At 42.2% G+C, this 19,593-nt stretch overlaps 1 protein-coding gene across 1 annotated transcript; it reads right to left on the bottom strand.

Annotated features, from left to right (window-relative positions):
- Positions 1 to 13,401: 13,401 nt before the first annotated feature.
- Positions 13,402 to 15,003, bottom strand: CHRM5 (cholinergic receptor muscarinic 5). Its single transcript, XM_030844234.2, has one exon. The coding sequence runs from the start codon at positions 15,001 to 15,003 to the stop codon at positions 13,402 to 13,404; it is 1,602 nt and encodes a 533-aa protein (XP_030700094.1).
- Between the last annotated feature and the right edge of the window lie 4,590 nt (positions 15,004 to 19,593).

The raw sequence follows: 19,593 nt of genomic DNA, 5'->3' as shown, positions 1-19,593 counted from the left end.
AAAATAAATAAATATTTTTTTAAAAAAGGGAATTCACTTGCGGTCCAGTGGTTAGGACTCTGGGCTTCCACTTCAGGGGGCACAGTTTCGATCCCTGGTGGGGGAACTACAATCTGCAATCCTGCATGCTGTGTGGCGCTGCCAAAAAAGAAAAAAGAAAAAAATAAGTTCCAATGCAGGACATTTTAAAAGCTGTATCTCTGATTATATTACATACACTAAAGTTACCACGCTGGTTAAGCTATGAATGAATAAGGTGGGTAAACTGGTTAATGGTTAGAATCCTTTAAAATAGTTATTTACTGAAAATAACTAAAATATTAGAACACAGATTGCATAAAAGTTGAAATTCAAAGCAGCCAGAATATAGTAAGAGTCATAGTTGTACAATCAGAAATCATATTAAAAAATTTCAAAATTTGGATTGTCAAAATTTGCACATGGAATACGTAGTAAACTAGAAATTAGAAAGCACTTCCAAGGAAATTACCATTTCATTTGCTAATTAAAAAAACTCTTTATTTTATGTAGGTTTTAACACTGAATATAATATAAACATATACCTTATTACAGAATGTTATTACATCAATTGTATATGAAAATCTTATCTTTGCACAGCTCCTTCATCAAATGCTTAGTGTATTTTCAGGTACAGAAAAGATTGTATATTATTAGACAATTTGGAGTTGAGTGCAAGCAGCCCGTTTAGTTGCTAACTTGCTTAGTGAATTTGGGCAAGTCACATTCCCTCTTTGGACCATGTCTTGTCTTGTTCATTGTTGTATTTCCAGCATTGAGCATGTAGGCACATAATAAATGTTGTTGAATGAATAAACAGGCCTCAAGTTTCATCATCTATAAATTGAGGGATTTGGATTAGACCTGTAAATCCCTTTTCAGATCCAAAATTCCAGTATAATTTTAACCCAATACTATTATTTCCTACCTTTGAGAACCATATGATTGGTGCCAAGTTTTTGAACTTCCTTGGGTTCTTTCTGCTATTCCTCTCTCAGAGACAAAGTGTTTTGCTCTTCCTTAGGGTATTTCTTAGATTCAGTTTACATGTATCTCCTTTTAAATGTAAGCTTTGTGGTTAAAATTTTTTCAGTTCTGCTAAATTAAACCTGAGTAGTAACTTTGTGCAAAACAGATCTTTGTGGCCCATTCTTGCCAGGAAGCCCTGAGTGCCTGGGATGGATCCATAGCTCCCAAGTTTCCAAGCATTTTTTTAGGAGTCAAATCCTCAGAACTCATCTCGAGACTGGTTAACATTTTGAAAAAAATGGGCATTTTACCTAACATGCCCAGAGTAGTAAAGTCTGTTATCATTTTTTTTCTTATGTTTCCTCTGACAAGAGAGAGGAAGCAACCATTCAGCATACTTTTCAGTAGCTGGAAGAGTTTCGAAGTCCTGATGAGGTCAATAATAAAGAAGACCTTTTTCATTTAAATAGTTACTCAAACTTTCAGAAAGTTTGGGGTTTTTTTTAAGTGTTCAACTAAAAATAATCTATTGAAAATATTTTTATTAAATATCCTAAAGAAAAAACTAAAACAACTATTTTCATTTTTTAGAATTGCCTTCCAGGTCAAAAATAGTCATATTTTTGCATGGTTACAATCAGTTCTTTAAAAATTGGGCAAAAAGTTCACCTTTTAGGATGGTTTACATATGCATTTTGCATTTTAACCCAACAAAAATTCTGCTAAGCACTAACATTAGGGAACACAATAGAAGCTAGCGACCCAGTCCTTTAGTGTTGTTCAAAGAGTATGTTGAGGCAGGACCTAGTTGTGCTCTCCCCTTAGCATTTTAGGTGTGATTATTGTCGTCACAGTCAATTATTTTTTAATTTGAAAAGTATATGAGAATATCCAATTGGTACAAATGTTTATAATTATTTAGGAGAACTTGAGGGTAGGTTTTGCAAAATTCAGATGTTGCCTATAAATTATGAACATTGTTTTAATATTCCTGAAAAAAAAGATGATGAAATACTAAAATAGCTATTTTAGATAAAAATCCCCCCTCCCCCAAATAGCACCATGTATTAGCTTATCTCCTTTCCCACAGTAACACAGCTTCATCATGGGAGCATAGGGAATTGAAGCTTTTCACAGCGGCTGCAGTCTGATAGCATTGAGCCAGCCTGGGCAAACCTGAGAAGAGGGAGGAGTAAATTAATAATGTCAAGTGGTAAACAGGAGGAATGGGTAGGGCCGTAAAAACTATCTGGGCACAGCATTTCCAATAGAAAACTTTGACAAGGCATTTAATTCCACTAAAATTTAATGAACTAGTAATGACTGAAGATTTGTATCTGTACCTCCTTAGTAAACAAAAATTTCCATATACATATGGAAAACATGTATATATAAAGTAATCCCACTGGAAGTAATCCCGCTCCTACTACATATATTTGGATATTTTAAAGCATATTTCTAAATAACTGTAGTAAAAAAAAATTAGAAAATCTTCAGAATTAAGTGATCATGAAAATTTGGCATGAAGATTAAGAAACGGAATCATTCTAAAAGTTTTATGAGGTGATTCATAAGGGACCATGAGAAGATATGTAAGAAAAGCTTCCTTGCAATCATTGCTGTCACGGTATCTTGTGCATTATACACAAGAAAGAAAAATTTCATTTTGCATTTGTCTCTTCACAGGCCTGGATGGACCTGCCTTCCCATCCACAGCTGGTTGGACTGAGGGTGGGACTTGAGCCAGTCAGTTGGGTGGTACTGTATCAGAGAAGGCGGTATGTTGATCCTGAGCCACAGGTAAGCAGAATCAACAGTCTAAGGAATCTGGCCCACAAAGAGAGTATGGCAGAGATTGGTGGAGCAAGTAGCTGCTGGACAACCTTTCAAGTCCATGGAGGTTCAGCTGCAATTCGTGCAGGGATTCAGTGAAAGCCTCTTGAATCCCTTCCCCCACCATCTCCAGCCTAGCCCCTTACTTATCATTTATCCTGATTTGGAGAGTACTGTGTTCAGTTTTAGCCTCTATAATAAGATATATAGAGCAGGTCTAGAGAAAAGCTGCCAGCGATTAATATTCATACTTTTCTATACAAATGATTCTACTGACCTCATGACTATATTAACTAGATATACTTTAAGAAGGATTAAAGTGGCTGTAATTTTTAGTTTGGTAAAGAGAATGCTGAGGGGATTTTTCAAAGGCTTGATAATCCCTTTAAAGCAAATTCTGATGAGCTGTGTACCACTCTGTGAAGTCTGAGAAAGGAAATGGACTTAAATACAGCAGAAGGAATTAGTTTCTTGTGAAGAGGAATTTCTTGGCATAGTAAACAAGATTGTGAGGTGCCAGTGACCGTGAGATTTACTTTTCTTGGCGTTGTTAAAAAATTGGGCAGAAGTCACCTCTTAGGAGGTTTATATGTGCACCTACCTGATGGTCTCTCAAATTTCTTTCTATCCCCAAAAGTAAATTATTTTATTCCCAGAATGTGAGGAATGGTAGGATTGAATCTTTATGGAGGAGAAAATGAGATATATTAGCACAATTGGAAAGTGGGGAAGGGCAGAGGAAAATCTAAACTCTGACAATGAGAGCCTGCCTTCCTTTAATGTACATCTGTTGAGCTGTCGCCCAGCTTACCCCTGTAACTGGTTCTCCCCTGAGAAGGGGGTGCAAAGATGTTGTCCCAGCAACCATATTTGTGCTGTGCGGCTCTGCTTTTATGGGCATCTCATCCAGGTTAGGCCAAAGGCTGTTCCTGGGGAATTTAAAATGAAAACTCAGGGACTAAACGCGTAGATTGCAACATATAAACTTGCAAGCTGTTCCTGGCTCTTTATTCTACCATGTACACTACAGAAAAGGAGGAAACAGGTTCCAAGCTGAAGTGGAAGATGAAATCTGAGAACTGTACCTTTTTTCAAATCCTTTCCTGAGGTCGCTGCGTTCTTGCCCTTGCGTTCCACGGAGCACTGGTATATCCTCTAGTATAGTGTTTATGTGTTTTACTAAAGCTAGTTCCAGTAGGTGTCTATCACTTGAACCCAGTGTCCTGACTTATGCACTTATCCAGAACGGACCAAAATGATCTCCAACCTGCTGAAAGCCTTCTCTTTTTCCCTCAGTCAATGCAAAATTGGCTGTGGTGCCTCCATATCCATCTTGAATGAATGGGTCAGAAGGAACTTTCTAACTTAAGGGAGAAATTGGGTGAATACATGTCCTGGCTCCGTCACTTACTAATTGTATGATCTTGGGAAAGAAACCTTTCTGAGCTTCAGTTTCATCATGAGTGAAATGGATCAAAGGTTCAGCTGTAAAATGGGGGAAATATCTACTTCATAAGTAGAACTGTTTAGAACACTTTACATGTATTATCATCCCACTTAATATTAATACTAACCCTATTCATATAAGTGCTCAGTGAAAGCTCATAATTATTAATATTCTTACTTTTCAGATGAGGAAACAGAGGTTAAAATTTTCCCAAGCTCACCTGCTGGTAACCTAGAGCAAGTCCTGTTAACTACTTCCTACAGTGCTTCTCTCATAAGCTAAACTAAAAAAACTAAACATTCACATACCCATGATCAACACATAGCCATACATCTATTCACTTGCCCACCCTCTGCCTACAGCTGTTGGCATGATCTGGGGACTTGCCTCTCTCCTTCCAAACACTCCTCAGAAGGGGTGGTGTAGTCAAGAGAAACTGACTTCCAAGGCAAAGCAGTTCTAGTCCTAATGTCTGGTGCCTAGAGTTTCAGACACTGTAAACCTAAAGATCTTTCTAAAAGGCAAATCCGACGGGGTCATTCCCTTATTAAAAACCCTTTGTAGACTCTCCATAGACTTCAAAATATGGGACCCTGACCGTGGTCCCTCCAGATTCACTTCTTGCCACTTTGATCCCACTTACATCTTGAGTTTTCCTCATTTCCCCACTCTTAAGTTCTATATGTTTGCTCACCTCTGGACCTTTTTGATTATTTCTTCCTCTCAACTCTCTACCCCACCCCCATCCCTTTCCCTTGTCTACCTCTTACATTTTCTTCAGGACTTAGTGTAGAAATCACCTTTGACAAAAATCTTCCAGATGCCCCAAAGGCTTGGATAAGAGCCTCTTTTTTGTCCCCTTTCGTGCCTGTGCTTACACCGTTATAGAATTTCATTTTATCGGATTACCTGTTTACTTCTCTGACTTTCCTCTCTGGACTCTAAGCTACCTGGACTGGAAAGCACTAGTAATACAACAGTCCTGTTCTCAAGGAAGGGTGGGAAGAATCTTAATTTCTCCACTATAACAGTTCTGGGTGGCTGCCACATACAGCTTCATCATTTTTAGGGATCCCAACTCAAATCAGACAAAAATGGAGATCAGAGACTCGTGGTGAATTAAGCTACTTCTCAGGGAAGCACAAAGATACTAACCATGCTAGAAAAAAGCCCACAAAACCCAGGAATCTTACCTTGCAACCATCGCTTATCTCAGGTATGCACTTACTGTTTAGTAAAGACTACCTTGTGAAGCACCTATACTCTTGAATGTGCCAAAGGCTATTAGGTGAGGGGGCACAATGATGAGCAGAATAGCATGACTCTGGCTTCAGAGCTTAGAGTTTAGTGGGAGAAATAGACATGAATAACCAAACACATAAATATATGTAATGAAAACCTTGATAGGTGCTCCACGGAAAAGTCCTGGGTGCTATAAAAGCTCATAACGTGGGAATCTGGATGAGAGGGTAGAGGGCCAATGTAGGACCACTTTGCTGAGAAAGTGACCCGTGAGGTAAGACGAAAGACTACATAGGAATAAACTAGGCTGAGGCTGAGAAGAAGGGATGAGAATGAGGGGCTTCCCAGTGTGAGCTGAGGTGGGAGGGAGGTCGGCCCCTGAAGGAACTGAGAGAGCCATATAGCTGGACCACTTCTGGAAGAGGGGAGAGGAGAAGGCCTGGACAGGTAGGCAGAGGCCGCCTGGAGGCCTTGCAGGCCTGAATTCGCCTTATCTTGTCGAGGACACACCTCACTCCTCTCAGGACAAACGGTAAGGGAAAATCCTGTGTATGGCGTTCCATGGTCACCTGGTGTGACTGACTACTGTTAACCAGTCTCTAAACTAACTGTGGTATATGAAAATCACTGCCCCAAAGCCTAGAGTCTTTCGTAGAAACCTCAGGCACCCAAAACCTTTGAAATAATATGTTAATGGAAGAAAAACAAGCTTTGCCTTCCCTCCTGACTTGCTCTCCGGCCCAACCTCACATCTTTAAATGATGTGGCCCAGCAGATGTCTGTGGCATAAAGCAGCTTCTCTTTCCCTTCATCTTCTTTGGGGCTGGTGGGGATTGGTTGGGAAGGAAGTTCCTGCTCTTCTTCAAGGCGTCTCGAAGGACTCTGAGCTCCTGGTAGGCTCTCAGCCCTCCCACTCTGAACCAACTGCTTGAGGCTCTTTTCCATCCTCACTGCTTCACGTTTTATGTATGTAAATATGTGTGTGATTGTATGTATTTGATTTTGAAAGTGTCCTTGCAGAATCCTACTGACAACTTCTCCAATTTCTGCATTCCTACCTGACCTCTACCTTGAGAAGGGATTGGATTATGGAATAGGAAGGTTAGGCTGTATCCTGACAGGGCAAGACTCCTTTCTGAAAGGCCTGGGAACCAAACTGGATAAAAAAAAGACCAGAGGATTGCTTGTGAGAGCTTCTAAGTGGAATGTTGGATATAATCCACATTCATCTTATTACTCTTCACTCACTTTCTCTTTTCAATCATATAAGGGTTCTACCCTCTGCAGTTCAGATTTTGGTGCTAGTTTCCCCTTCTGCCAAAGAGCAGGGAAGAAAAGAGGCCTAGAGAAGGGAAATGTTTGTGCTTGGGGAGGAGGAGAGCTGGAGGCCTCCAGCCATCACTGGGGTGATTCTCTTTGTACTGTCCCTCATTCTGTTAGTCTGTGTTCTTGGAGGCCGGGACAGTGTCTTGTTCCCCTCTGAAGTCACGTGGTTCCCACAGAGATAAATAATTATCTGCTGAACAAATGAGTAACCAAACAAAGGAGTAATCAGGTTGCCTGGATGGTGGTTCTTGGATCTAAGAAGATGGTGAAGGAAAGAGGGTACAAAGATTTGGGGCATTTGGAGAAGGTGGCACCAGTGAAAAATAGAGGAAAGGAAAACAAAAACAAAATGACTGTGAGTAAAAATGAAACAAGGGTTACTGATTTTTTTTTTTAACATTTAAAAAAAATAAATGTGTTTATTTTTGGCTGCGTTGGGTCCTCGTTGCTGTGCATGGGCTTTTTCTAGTTGAGGCGAGTGGGGTTACTCTTCGTTGTGGTGCATAGGCTTCTCATCGTGGTGGCTTACCTTGTTGCGGAGCACGGGCTCTACGCGTGCGGGCTTCAGTAGTTGTGGTGCATGGGCTCAGCAGTTGTGGTTCATGGGCTCTAGAGCACAGGCTCAGTAGTTGTGGTGCGTGGGCTTAGTTGCTCCATGGCGTGTGGGATCTTCCCGGACCAGGGCTTGAACCTGTGTCCCCAGCATTGGCAGGTGGATTCTTAACCACTGCGCCACCAGGGAAGCCCCTGTTGTTTGAATTGCAGATGTCAATATGAACTCATTGTTTTTAGTAAGTATACACATATACATATTTTTTAGTTCCATCCACTGAAAGGGCCTAATAGCAATGAATACATCCTGATTCTAGAACTGAGTCAGGTACCATTCTCTACTTAATGAAACCAGGGCTCCTTGAAGAAATGGATGATTCTTGGGTTGGGGTGGGGAGAGTGAAGATGAGCCTGGAATATCTTCTTGTACCAGAAAGTAAGGGAGTGCTCAACAAATGTTTGAACTATGTCAAAGGGTCACAGGAATCATCTTGAAGGGGCTCTTACTGCATAAATTTGTGACAATTTTAACATTGAAATAGTGACAGTAATGGGTTTTAACCAATTATTATGAGTTTGTTAGTCTATAATAGTAATAAGTAAGTAAATAAATAGATAATAAAGAGGGAACAAGTCTTCCTTACAGTGGAATGCCAACCACTTGGCAATCATCATAGGAATAACTTGATGAGAATAATAAAGATATGCTACAATTATTGAGTGAAAACCTGATGACCCATAGGACGTTTATAGAGGCTTAAAATCTCTTTCTCAAAATTATTAGTTGCAGAGGGAAAAATAGTAAATTTATAGTGGAGAAACGTGGAGGGGTGGATGGAAGTTACACTTTAACCAAGCAATCCATGTTAGCGTCACCACTACTGGGATAAAACATCATGTCTTGCTAATGTGAGGCACTGAGGACACAATATCACATTTGTGACATTCCTGTCCAAATCAAAACAAACAAACTGAATCTGATGTGAAACATCAGACAACCGCAAACTGATGGAAATTCATTTTTTTTAAAACTAACCCTTTAATTAATTAATTAATTTTGGGGGGCTGTGTCGGGTCTTAGTTGCGGCATGCGGGATCTTTGTTGTGGTGCATGGGCTTCTCTCTAGTTGTGGCGTGTGGGTTTTTTTCTCATCTTTAGTTGTGGTGTTCATGTTTAAGGGCGCTTGAGCTCTGTAGTTGTGGCGTGTGGGCTCCAGAGCGCGTGGGCTCTGTAGTTTGCGGCACGGGAGCTCAGTAGTTGTGGTGCGAGGGCTTAGCTGCCCTGTGGCATGTGGGAACCTAGCTCCCCGACCAGGGATCGAACCTGAATCCCCTGCATTGGAAGGCAGATTCTTTACCACTGGACCACCAGGGAAGTCCCTGGAAATTCTTTTTTAAAAATCGGATTGAATGTACGCTAAAGAAATGACCATATCATAAAAGACGAAAGAAAGCTGAAGACCTCTTCCAAATTAAAAGAGTCCAAGAGACATGACAACTAAATGCAGTGTGTGGTCCTGGATTAGATCCTAACTGGAAAAGAAATTCTTATAATGAACATTGTTTGAACAACTGGTAAAAGTTGAGTATGGACTGTATTACATAATTATGATTCACATAATAATATTACTGCAATATTGAATTTCCTGATTTTGTATTTGTATTGTGGGAATGTAAGATAATTTCCTTGTTCTTAAGAAATACCCACTGGAGTATTTAGAGGTCAGTGGATGTGATGTCTGCAACTTACTCCAAATGGTTGAGAAAAAAAAAATGTGTACACACATATACAGCACAAATGTGGCAAAATGTTAACAACTGGGGAATGTGGGAGAAGGATATCAGAGTTCTCTGTACTATTATTGCAGCTTTTTTTCTAAGTTTAAGATTATCCTCCCCCCCAAAAAAAGTTGTATGTTTTAAATAAGTTTTCTTCTGGTTCCTTTCTGGATGCTTAAAAAACGTATTTCCCTTCCTCCTCACTCTCAATCTGGGGCTCTTATCGGAAAGACTTATATAATCTCAAACTTTACTGGTGATATGAGTAGGGGGAGATGGGAATTAGTATCCCTTACAATGGGAATGAAATGACTGGGGCACCAGCTCTTCGAGCAGTTGGAGAAGAAATGCTGCTGTTCTGGTTTGTTGCAGGGTCTGTATTGGCTAACGTGCCCTGGATTGAGGTCTGCCTCACCTCCCTCGTCCTGGAGGGTGATGGGATCATTTTAGTCACAGGAATCTTGTCATCATTATTTCATCTTAATTTTGTCATTTGGTAACTGAGAGGAAAGGGGAAAATCACAAAGGTGGCAAGAGGGACATGTATCTACATTGTATATCAACCCCTACTCCCTTAAAAGGCCAGGCAATGTGAATGTGTGTGGAATCTCTAACATAGATGGATCTGTCAAGCTCACTGAGACCATTTTCTTTCTTTTTCTTTTTCAAATTTATTTATTTAATTTATTCATTTTTGGCTGCATTGGGTCCTCGTTGCCACATGGAGCCTTTCTCTAGTTGCGGTGAGCGGGGGCTACACTTGGTTGCGGTGCGCGGGCTTCCCATTGAGGTGGCTTCTCTTGTTGCAAGAGCACGGGCTCTAGGCGCGCAGGCTTCAGTAGTTGTGGCACATGGGCTCAGTAGTTGTGGCTTACAGGCTCTAGAGCACAGGCTCAGTAGTTGTGGCGCACGGGCTTTGTTGCTCCACGGCATGTGGGATCTTCCCGACCAGGGCTCAAACCCGTGTCCCCTGCATTGGCAGGCAGATGTTTAACCACTGTGCCACCAGGGAAGCCCGAGACCATTTTCTTATTTAAACACTTTGCGTTGGACTACTGTGTGGTTAAATTTCTTTAATATCTAGAACAATGCTAGTATGATACAGAAAAGCAGTCCAGTCCCCATATCCTTTGCTGTGATTCCAGTATTTACAGTAGACAATGGGATTTTTCTCTCCAGAGATTAGGTACAGATTTCACAACGACAAAGAGCCAAACATCAGCATCACCCTCAAAAGACATTCACCAGAGGAGCAAAGCAGAGACCAGGAATACTGACAAAATGCTTTAACCAAACATTGTACTGAAAACAGATTCCTCGACAAGCCATCAAATTCACAGCAAGGAGAAACAAACCACAATATTAGCAACATAGCAGTATCCAACAGGCCACTAATCAAAGCTGCACATAGTGTACCACAAAGAGAGCTTTGGAGACGGGGCATAAGAAGGCCTAAGATCCAAAGTCAGTCCACACCCTACCCATCCACCCATCAGGTCCCTGTAGTTTACAGTTGGATCTGTTCATTCTGAGGACCCCACCAGAGGCCCTATTCTAAAGAAGTCTCCTTTCCCCTAGTAGTTTGGGGCATTCTTTCTGTCTTTGTCAAGGGGCATAGGTAGTCTTCATAACTGGTTGCCTCCCAAAGCCCGTGATGTAGGAGGCATAGGCCTCTCAATGAATTTCACAAAAGACAAAAAAGGCTTAGTTCTAGGCAGTTGTGGAGTGAGAAAAGTGTGCCTCCACCAGCCCACCCCCTCAGTTCTGTGTTCTTTTGTTTGAATTAGGTTGTATCTCTGTCTACTGTGAACAGTGAGTGAGCTCAAAGTGCTATTCTCTTGGAGGGATTTTCACTTTTGTCAAAGCCTTAAACTCAAAGAATCAACTGTTTATCCGGAGCTTATGAAGCCACGTCCTGTTGGCATCTTGTAGACCTGGGAGTCTCTGTCTTGGGGAATTGAGCCAGTTAATATTCTCTACCAAATTCTTGGTGGGTGTCAACCTGCCCTTCATAAAGCCTCAGCAGCTACATTGCTTCAAAGATGTTCCATCTCAACATCAAGTCCCTACAGGGCTGGAGAGGCCTGGGTTTCCACTTCCCTGAAGCGTCCTTGGTACTCTGTAGAAGAGGCCAAGTCACTCTTCAGTGGAAAGCTTGAAACTCTCCTATACTCAGGTACGTACCAAATTCCCAGGACAACTAAACCAGCTATTTTTACATCCCTTTAGCAAACGAGGCTGAGAAAGAACTGGCCCACATTAGGTGAAAAGAAGCCCAGAGATTTTTATATACAACTGCAGATGTAATTAACAGGTCAAATAATGAGTTTCTGTCTGACAGGAATGTTTCATCTTTAAAATCCTTGTTGTATGCTATACTGCTGCTTCCTTTGTGGACTGTTCATTAATTTTATGCATTATTGTTTTGATTTCTTGCACATTGGTTTATTTTCAGAATTATCAAAGAAACCTCTTAGATTTGGTCTGTTTATATACGCAGAGACTTCAGTTAAAATTTGGTTTTTGGATAATCCTGATATTTAAATGTATGTTGATAACTTTTATTTTTATACATTATTATGGCCTACATTTTGTTTTTAAAGAAAACATGATCATTTTTAATGACCATAGCCAGCATTACTGGACCTCAACTGTATTTTTATGGGCTTCTCATTTTTGTGAATTTGGAGAGGAATGACTAAGTAAGTCATTTCTTTTTTTTTTAATTAATTAATTAATTTATTTATTTATGGCTGTGTTGGGTCTTCGTTGCTGCGCACAAGCTTTCTCTAGTTGCAGTGAGCTGGTACTACTCTTCGTTGCGGTGCGCGGGCTTCTTCTCATTATGGTGGTTTCTCTTGTTGCAGAGCACAGGCTCTAGGCACGTGGGCTCAGTAGTTGTGGCTTGCGGACTCTAGAGCACAGGCTCAGTAGTTGTGGCACACGGGCTTAGTTGCTCCGCGGCATGTGGGATCTTCCCAGACCGGGACTCGAACCCATGTCCCCTGCATTGGTAGGCGGATTCTTAACCCCTGTGCCACCAGGGAAGCCCAGTAAGTCATTTCTGAGCCATGATTTGGAGGACCTATTTTTTTTTAAAAGAGCCTTTCCCCTGCTGTCCCTCTAAATAGCATTTCTGGCTGGAGACAGCAAAGTGACCTGCTTGTGCCTGGGTGTGAATTGAGGGTCTGGATGAGGGCCTGCAAAAGGGCCTGGAAGAAGTTCAAAAGCATGGAGCGAAACCAGATTTGTTTTGCACATTTTGCCTCAGGTTTGCCTTGTGAAGAGATTAGAAAGTAAGACCTCTGAAAATAATTTAAGAGAACCATGATTAAACAGACTGGAGAAGGTCTTTACCCAGTGAAGAGCTGTCATACAATTAGTCTTCCTGAGGACAGAGCATAAATAAATGGGTTCAAAGGGCACAAACTATAATACATAATATTTGTTTACATAAATGGAAAAAAATCCCCACTGGTAAAAACAAAATAAATGACTGTGGAGACCTGATCACCTTTATTAACAGAATAGAGGCTTCTCTGTAGGACTGGGTGTGATCAGGTTCCAGTGTCCTTTCAGACCCAGGACTCTTGAGAGGAAGGGTGGTTCTGTGGGGACCAGCCTGGCCTCAGTGGGTTCCAGGAATTGGCATCAGTTGTGAAAAGGAAGAGCAAGAGCTTTGCTCAGATGTAGGGACAGGAAAACATACCACAGTACAGAACACATAATAGCTGCATAATAAATACTGATCAGTTCATAAAGAAATAGAATCTTAGAAGCCAGTTGAATATCACTCTTGTTAACAGGTGACACTGACTTACATTCTCCTCGTTCTCACTGAAATGAGACAACTTCACAGACACATACATACTGCACAAAACTCTGTGACAGGTTTCCACCGGTCCTGCTGTTGCCCACAGAAGGTTGGACAGGAGCTCCCTCAGTTGTTGTTTGCTGTGACCAACTGCTCCTCCTCCTGTGAAGGGTCATGAGTCTGTCTCTTTACTTTGGTGGCAAACACTCCAGCAGCATCAGGCGACCCTGGTCATGGATAAGAATCATTCAATATGGCAGTAACTGTGGCAGCTGTGACTCTTTCCTTCTGGCGACGGACCTCGAGGCTTTCCATGTCCTCAGGGACTCAAAAGGTCTTTTTGAAAAGTAAAGCAGAATCAGCTCACCCGTCCTCAGAGGACCTTGACCTTGGTCATTCTTTTGAGGGGAGTCGTTACTTTTCAGGGGAGCTTGCTGTTCCCCTGCCAGTACAATTTCTCTTCCACTTTTTTCTTTTTCCATCGGCAGAGAAGCAGCATCTTAAAGGTCTTCCTGAAGGTTCTGTTGCAGAGGGCATAGCAAATGGGGTTGACAGTGCTATTGACATAACATAGCCAGTAGCCCAAGTGCCACAGGGTGACTGGGACACACTTGTCGCAGAAGGTGGAAACCAGGACCATGATGTTGTAAGGGGTCCACGTGACGATGAAAGCCAGGAGAATTGCACTCAGGGTCTGGGCTGCTTTCCTCTCTTTGACGAGGACCATCCTCTTTCGTTTGGTCATCTGATGGCTGAGGTTGGGATCAAGGCCTTTCGTTGAAGGGTCCTTGGACACCGGGAAGGAGCAGGGCATGATTTTCACCTTGCGACAGCCGTTGTTGGTATCCTGGGTCCCATCAGCTTTCACCACCAGTCGGAACTTATAGGCCATGCCCTTCTGACTCTTGGGTCGATGAGCAGCAGCTGGAGACAGGAAGTATTTTTGGCTGTCATAGTCATTTTTTTCAGTTTGAGCGTTCACAAAAGTTTCCTTGACCTCTTCAGCACTGAATTCTTCCCTTGGGCTTTCCTTGGCCTGACTCTTGTAGACCACTTGAAAGACAGGGTCAGTGGTGGGCTTGTCTTCATCTTCTGAGGAGGGGTAGCTGCTACAGGTGGTCAGCTGCTGAGCTTTGCCCCACTCAGTGCTCAGGCCAGTGGCTCGGGATGGCTTCCCAGTGACGGAGGTGCTCCTGCAGGAGGATGGCCAGGAGGCTTGGTTCCTTTCCCTCTGGGCCAGTGTGGGCTGGGGGCAGCAGCTAAAGCAGGACGTGAGCAGAGCCTCGTGAGCTGGCTTTCTCTTCTCAGTTTCAGCCACGCAGTCAGAGCCCTGGAGGTCGGCCAGGTCCTTGGTTCGCTTCTCTGTTTCCCGGTAGATCCGGCAGTAGAGGATTGTCATCACAGAAACAGGGATGTAGAAAGCAGCGATGGCAGTGCCAAAAGTGATGGTGGGCTCCGAGAGGAACTGGATCTGGCACTCATCTGGTGGGACCGTCCGCTCCCCAACCAAGTACTGCCAGCAGAGGATCGCTGGGGCCCAGAGGATGAAGGAGATCAGCCAGGCCAAGCCAATCATGATGCCGGCCCTCTTTGGGGTACGCTTGGCCCGATACGTCAGGGGTCTTGTGATAGAAAAGTATCGGTCAAAACTGATCACCAGAAGGTTCATGACAGAAGCATTGCTGGCCACGTAGTCCAGTGCGAGCCAAAGGTCACAAGCCAGACTCCCGAGAGCCCAGTGTCCCATGAGGATGTACGTGGTGTAGAGGTTCATGGAGAAGATCCCAATGATGAGGTCTGCACAGGCTAAGCTGAGCAGGTAATAGTTATTAACTGTCTTCAGCTGGCTGTTGACTTTGAAAGAGATCATGACTAAGACGTTGCCCACGACGGTGATCAGGCTCACCACAGCTGTCACAGCTGCGATGGTGATGACTTCCCACAACCTGTGGCGTTCCAAAGGCTGGTGATTCACTGGGGTGCCATTGACGGTAGTGGCATTGTGGTAAGATTCCCCTTCCATCCTGGTGCAAGAGTTTACATTAGGAGTAAGTCTTAGGTTCTAGACTGTTCTCTTTTCTATCTCATTTCTCTTGCCAGTTTCTGGAAGAGAGGGAAATACATTAGCTCCACTCACCAGCATGAATTTCTTTTCCACTCATTGTTTATAATTTCTAACAGAACATTAAATGTGGTTCCACATCTATTCAGAGCAAGATGCTGAAATCTCTAAAGTTTTGATAACACTTTTTATAAAGGCATCTCCTCCCTTTGCTTTTTATGATTACCAATGCCTGAGAGCCTTTCTTGTGCATGAGGCTGCTGCCCTCTTGTGGTTCTAATGGGCAATTTTAAAAAAAGGGCTGGGAAGATGACAAGGGCAAACAAAAAGAAAAGAATCAGATTGTTGGAAAGCAGGGAAGAGGGGAAAACAGGTGATGTTAAGTTATCTTAGACTATGGCCTTGAGGTCAGACCCTCTGTTTTTTTTTTTTTTTTTTTTTTTTTTTGCGGTACGCTGAGCCTCTCATTTTTGTGGCCTCTCCCGTTGCGGAGCACAGGCTCAGTGGCCATGGCTCAAGGGCCCAGCCGCTCCGCGGCATGTGGGATCTTCCCGGACTGGGGCACGAACCCGTGTCCCTTGCATTGGCAGGCGGACTCTCAACCACTGCGCCACCAGGGAAGCCCCAGATCCTCTGTTTTTTAAGCTCCTGGTGATAAGTATCTATTTTGTCATTCACTTGGGAAAAAGACAAGTTGTATCTACTTTATAGTCCAACTTTATTGAGTTTAATTATAAATTCAGTTATTAAATATTACTGAGGCACTGTTGTGAGCCAAGGCTGTATTACAGCACTTCTCCCTGACTTAAGGCACACACTCCCCACGAGTACCTTGTTTTCATCTAGAGGGTTTAAAAGTTGCCCCAGCTGCTGAAGATGATGACCCTCCCTCCATTTTGGGGCTATTTGCGTTGTCACAAATGTTTTAAATTATCTTTTTTTCTGATTATAAAGTAATATGCTCCTTGTAAAAGTTCAAACAATGTCAAAATATATAACTTAGAAAGCGAAAGTATCTTCTAATTCCATCTTGCCAGGGTAATCAATGCTAACAGGTGTATTTTGACAGCTTTTCCCTATGCATATACATGCTAACAGGTATTTAAACACATTTTTTTCTAATGGGTGGATTTTTAATGTTTACACTCTAAATTTTGTTTTTTACTTAACTAATCATCTTGGACATCTTTGGATCAGTACATCTTTTGGATCAAAGCTGTCTTGTTTTCATTTTAATGACTGTACATTATCCCACTTAATGGATGTACTATAATTTATTTAACCAACAGCCCATTGACAAATTCCAACTTTTAAAAATAAAATAAAAAATTTTCTTTTCTACATTAAAGATTTATGTACATGATAAAAAGCTTCAGTGGGTACAAAAGTGTAAATGGTAAAAGATAGGTTTCCCTCCCACCTCTGACCTCCAATCTCCTAATCCCCCTTTTCCAGAGGTAACCACTGTTACCATGACTTATCTTTCCTTCCAGAGATATAATATGTGCATACAAATTATATGTGGTGATATACGAAAAGTACCATTTTAATTACATTTCAGGTACCTTGACATGATGATAGATCGTGAAGGAGAAGAGTCTTTTTGATGACTCTCAAAGCACATCGTATAGACAATACCGGTTCTGCCTACCGGCTAGTTTTGACACTTCTCTGATAACAGGAATTGATATAAATAATTTGTGAAGGACTGTAGATCTTCTTGGCTTTGTTTTATATTTTCAGCTGTGTTTTTAGATGCTTTCCTAATACCTCCAATTCAGTATGGAATTGATGATATTGTCTTGTACCAGAAATCAGATTCTCCCAGCTTCCTGATCTTGCACCCTTCTCCTTCACATCCCAACGAATGCAGTCCAAATTAGCCATGAAACATCCCTTTATGGGTCCCTTTCCATTCCTGCTGCTACCACCCTGGTTCAGCTTCTTGTTACTTTACACCGATAACTCCCTGGTGATATCAATGTCCAAATGACGGCAAAACAAAACCCCAGGATGCCAGGTCACTTGATAGAGACTCCCTAGCACCTGAAATGACCAAATTTGCTCTACCCCCTGCAGTTCCCTGGGCAAATTTCATCACAGACTGTTTCTAATAGTCAGATCTCAGTCATACAGTGCAAGATAGGCCCTACAGAAATCCCTTCCTTTTTCCTTCATTCCTTCTTTTCTTCCTTCCCCCAATAAACATTTATTGAATGTCTTTTATGTGATACACTCTAACATTGGGGATACCATGCTGGGGATACCATTAGTGGGGATATAGATAAATAAACAGTACATATCAGGGGTTGGTACTGCATGCCATAGGGGTGCATGGGAAGGACATCTAACCCGGTCTGGTAGGGGCAGGGGCATTACCTGAGGAAAAGATGTTTCAGCTGAGACTTAGCATGACTGGGCTTTAACCAGGCAAAAGGGGTGTGTGTGTGTGGAGGGGTAGGGGGTTGAGGAAAGAGTGCCGCAGACAGAAGAGCATGTTTGCAAGCCCAGAGGCAAAAGGAGGCATCAAGTTGGAGGAAGCCTGAGAAGTGACAGGTGAGACTGGAGAGGTTGAGGGGGTGAGTAGGAGGGACAGGAATGAACTTGAGAGTAAGTCCGCTTTTGGGGAGAAAAGTGTCAGCTATTTCCAGACTCCCCATCTGCTCTGAAAGTAGTCCCCACATCCAGCATGTGGGAGCATTAGCCTGGAGAGAAGTAATAAAATGGACTGTTTGCTGAATTTTCTAATCAAGTCTTCAAAATAAAAATAAATGGTGTTTTGGAGGGATTTAATTTTTCCACTTAATTGTATTAGAAGGTAGTGAGCAACTTATGAAAGGTTCTGCGAATGTGGGTGTGCATGTTCTCCTGTGAACGCATGTGTATCACTGGGTGCCTATCCTTTCTGATCTGTTTTCTCATTTGCAAAATAAGGAAGTTGGACTATGCAATCTAGGATACCTACATTTTTAAAAATTTTTGTTTATTACATAGTGTGATGGTTAATTTTAAGTGTCAACTTGGCCAGGCTACAGTACCCAGCTGTTGGTCTAACACCTGAGTCTAGGTGTTGCCGTGAAGGCATTTTGTAGATGTGATAACATTTGAATCAGTAGACTTTGGGTAAAGCAGATTGTCCTCCATAACGTGGGTGGGACTCGTCCAATCGGTTGAAATCCTTAAGGGAAAGGACTGAGGTCCCCAGAAGGAATTCTGCCTCCAGATTGCCTTCAGACTCAAGACTACAGCGTTGACTCCAGCTGGGATTTCCAGCCTGCTGGCCTGCGCTGCACACTGCAGACTTGTTAGCCCTCACAGTCCTTAAACATTTCTCCAAAAGCTCTCTCTCTGTCTCTATCTCTCTGTCTCTGTCTCTCTCTGATAAATGGAATACACTCTGATAAGTGGAAAAGAAGATCATTTATAGTGGCAACATCATGTCATAATCACATAACTGAATCTGGCATTGGGCAGCTTCAGGTTCAAAACCTAGTTCCACTACTTACTGTATGACTTTGGACATGCTACTTAACCTCTTTTAAGTCTCAGATTTTTAAACTTTAAAGTAGGGATACTAAGAGTCCTTACCTCATAGGATTGTTTTAAAGATTAAACAAGATTATCCGGGTAAGTGCTTTGCCTAGTGCCTGACACAGGGATTTGCTCATTACAAAGTAGCAAACCAGCAAGAAGGACATCACAATGACTTCCTATTGGGGGAATGGGTCTGAGGCACGGTCTATTAAGGGACAACGTGGAATAAAATGATGAGGCCATACTTTTGCAGCCTTGAGCTGACTGTTTTAGATGTCTTGTGGTGCTAATGATACTTTTCCCTTTAGTTATTATAGTTGGTGCCGTAATTCTGAGGGCATAACCTTGTTTCCAACCCCTCAAGCAGAGTAGCCTACAGTCCTCCTCAAGGTCTGCTTATTTGAATAGGACTATTTCCAGATTCTTGACTAAAAAAAAGTGGTTCCATAGTCAAATAAGTTCTGGAAATGCCATATATTACATAAAGCTCTCAGAGACTTGGAGGACACATGAGCCCAGTGAAGGCCGAGAAGTCGTGAGGTCAAGGACACTATTGAATTTGTTTTAACCCACATATGGCTTAGCATATCTAACCTTTTTCAGTGGAACATCTGTTAGTATCTTGTGGAATCCCACAAGATGGATCATGCTTGGGAAATGCAATTTACTGGGAAACATACTGAACTAGGAGCGTGGAGATCTGAGTTCTCATTTCAGCTAAAATTTGTGGTTTGAGACAAATTTCTGGGCCTCAGTTTCCTCACATATAAAATTAAGAGATTGGCATTGGTGATTTATCCTTGAAAATGAGTTCAGGTTTTTCCTATAGACTCACAGTGGAAAACACTGGATGTTGTATTAACTTTAGACCTCAACTTTCCCGCTATTCTCAACCAGGGAAATAGCAGTTATTTAGCTGCGCCCTAAGTTAGTGTCGTGAAAGCAGCTCTCAGCTAATTTTCTTATCTGTTAAACAGGTGTAACAATATCTGCTGTATCTACCTTACAGAGTTGTTT

This window comes from Globicephala melas, chromosome 2 (assembly GCF_963455315.2).
Source record: "Globicephala melas chromosome 2, mGloMel1.2, whole genome shotgun sequence".
NCBI lineage: Eukaryota > Metazoa > Chordata > Mammalia > Artiodactyla > Delphinidae > Globicephala > Globicephala melas.
Note: the sequence above shows the minus strand (reverse complement) of the source record. Positions and strands in the feature narration are given on the sequence as shown.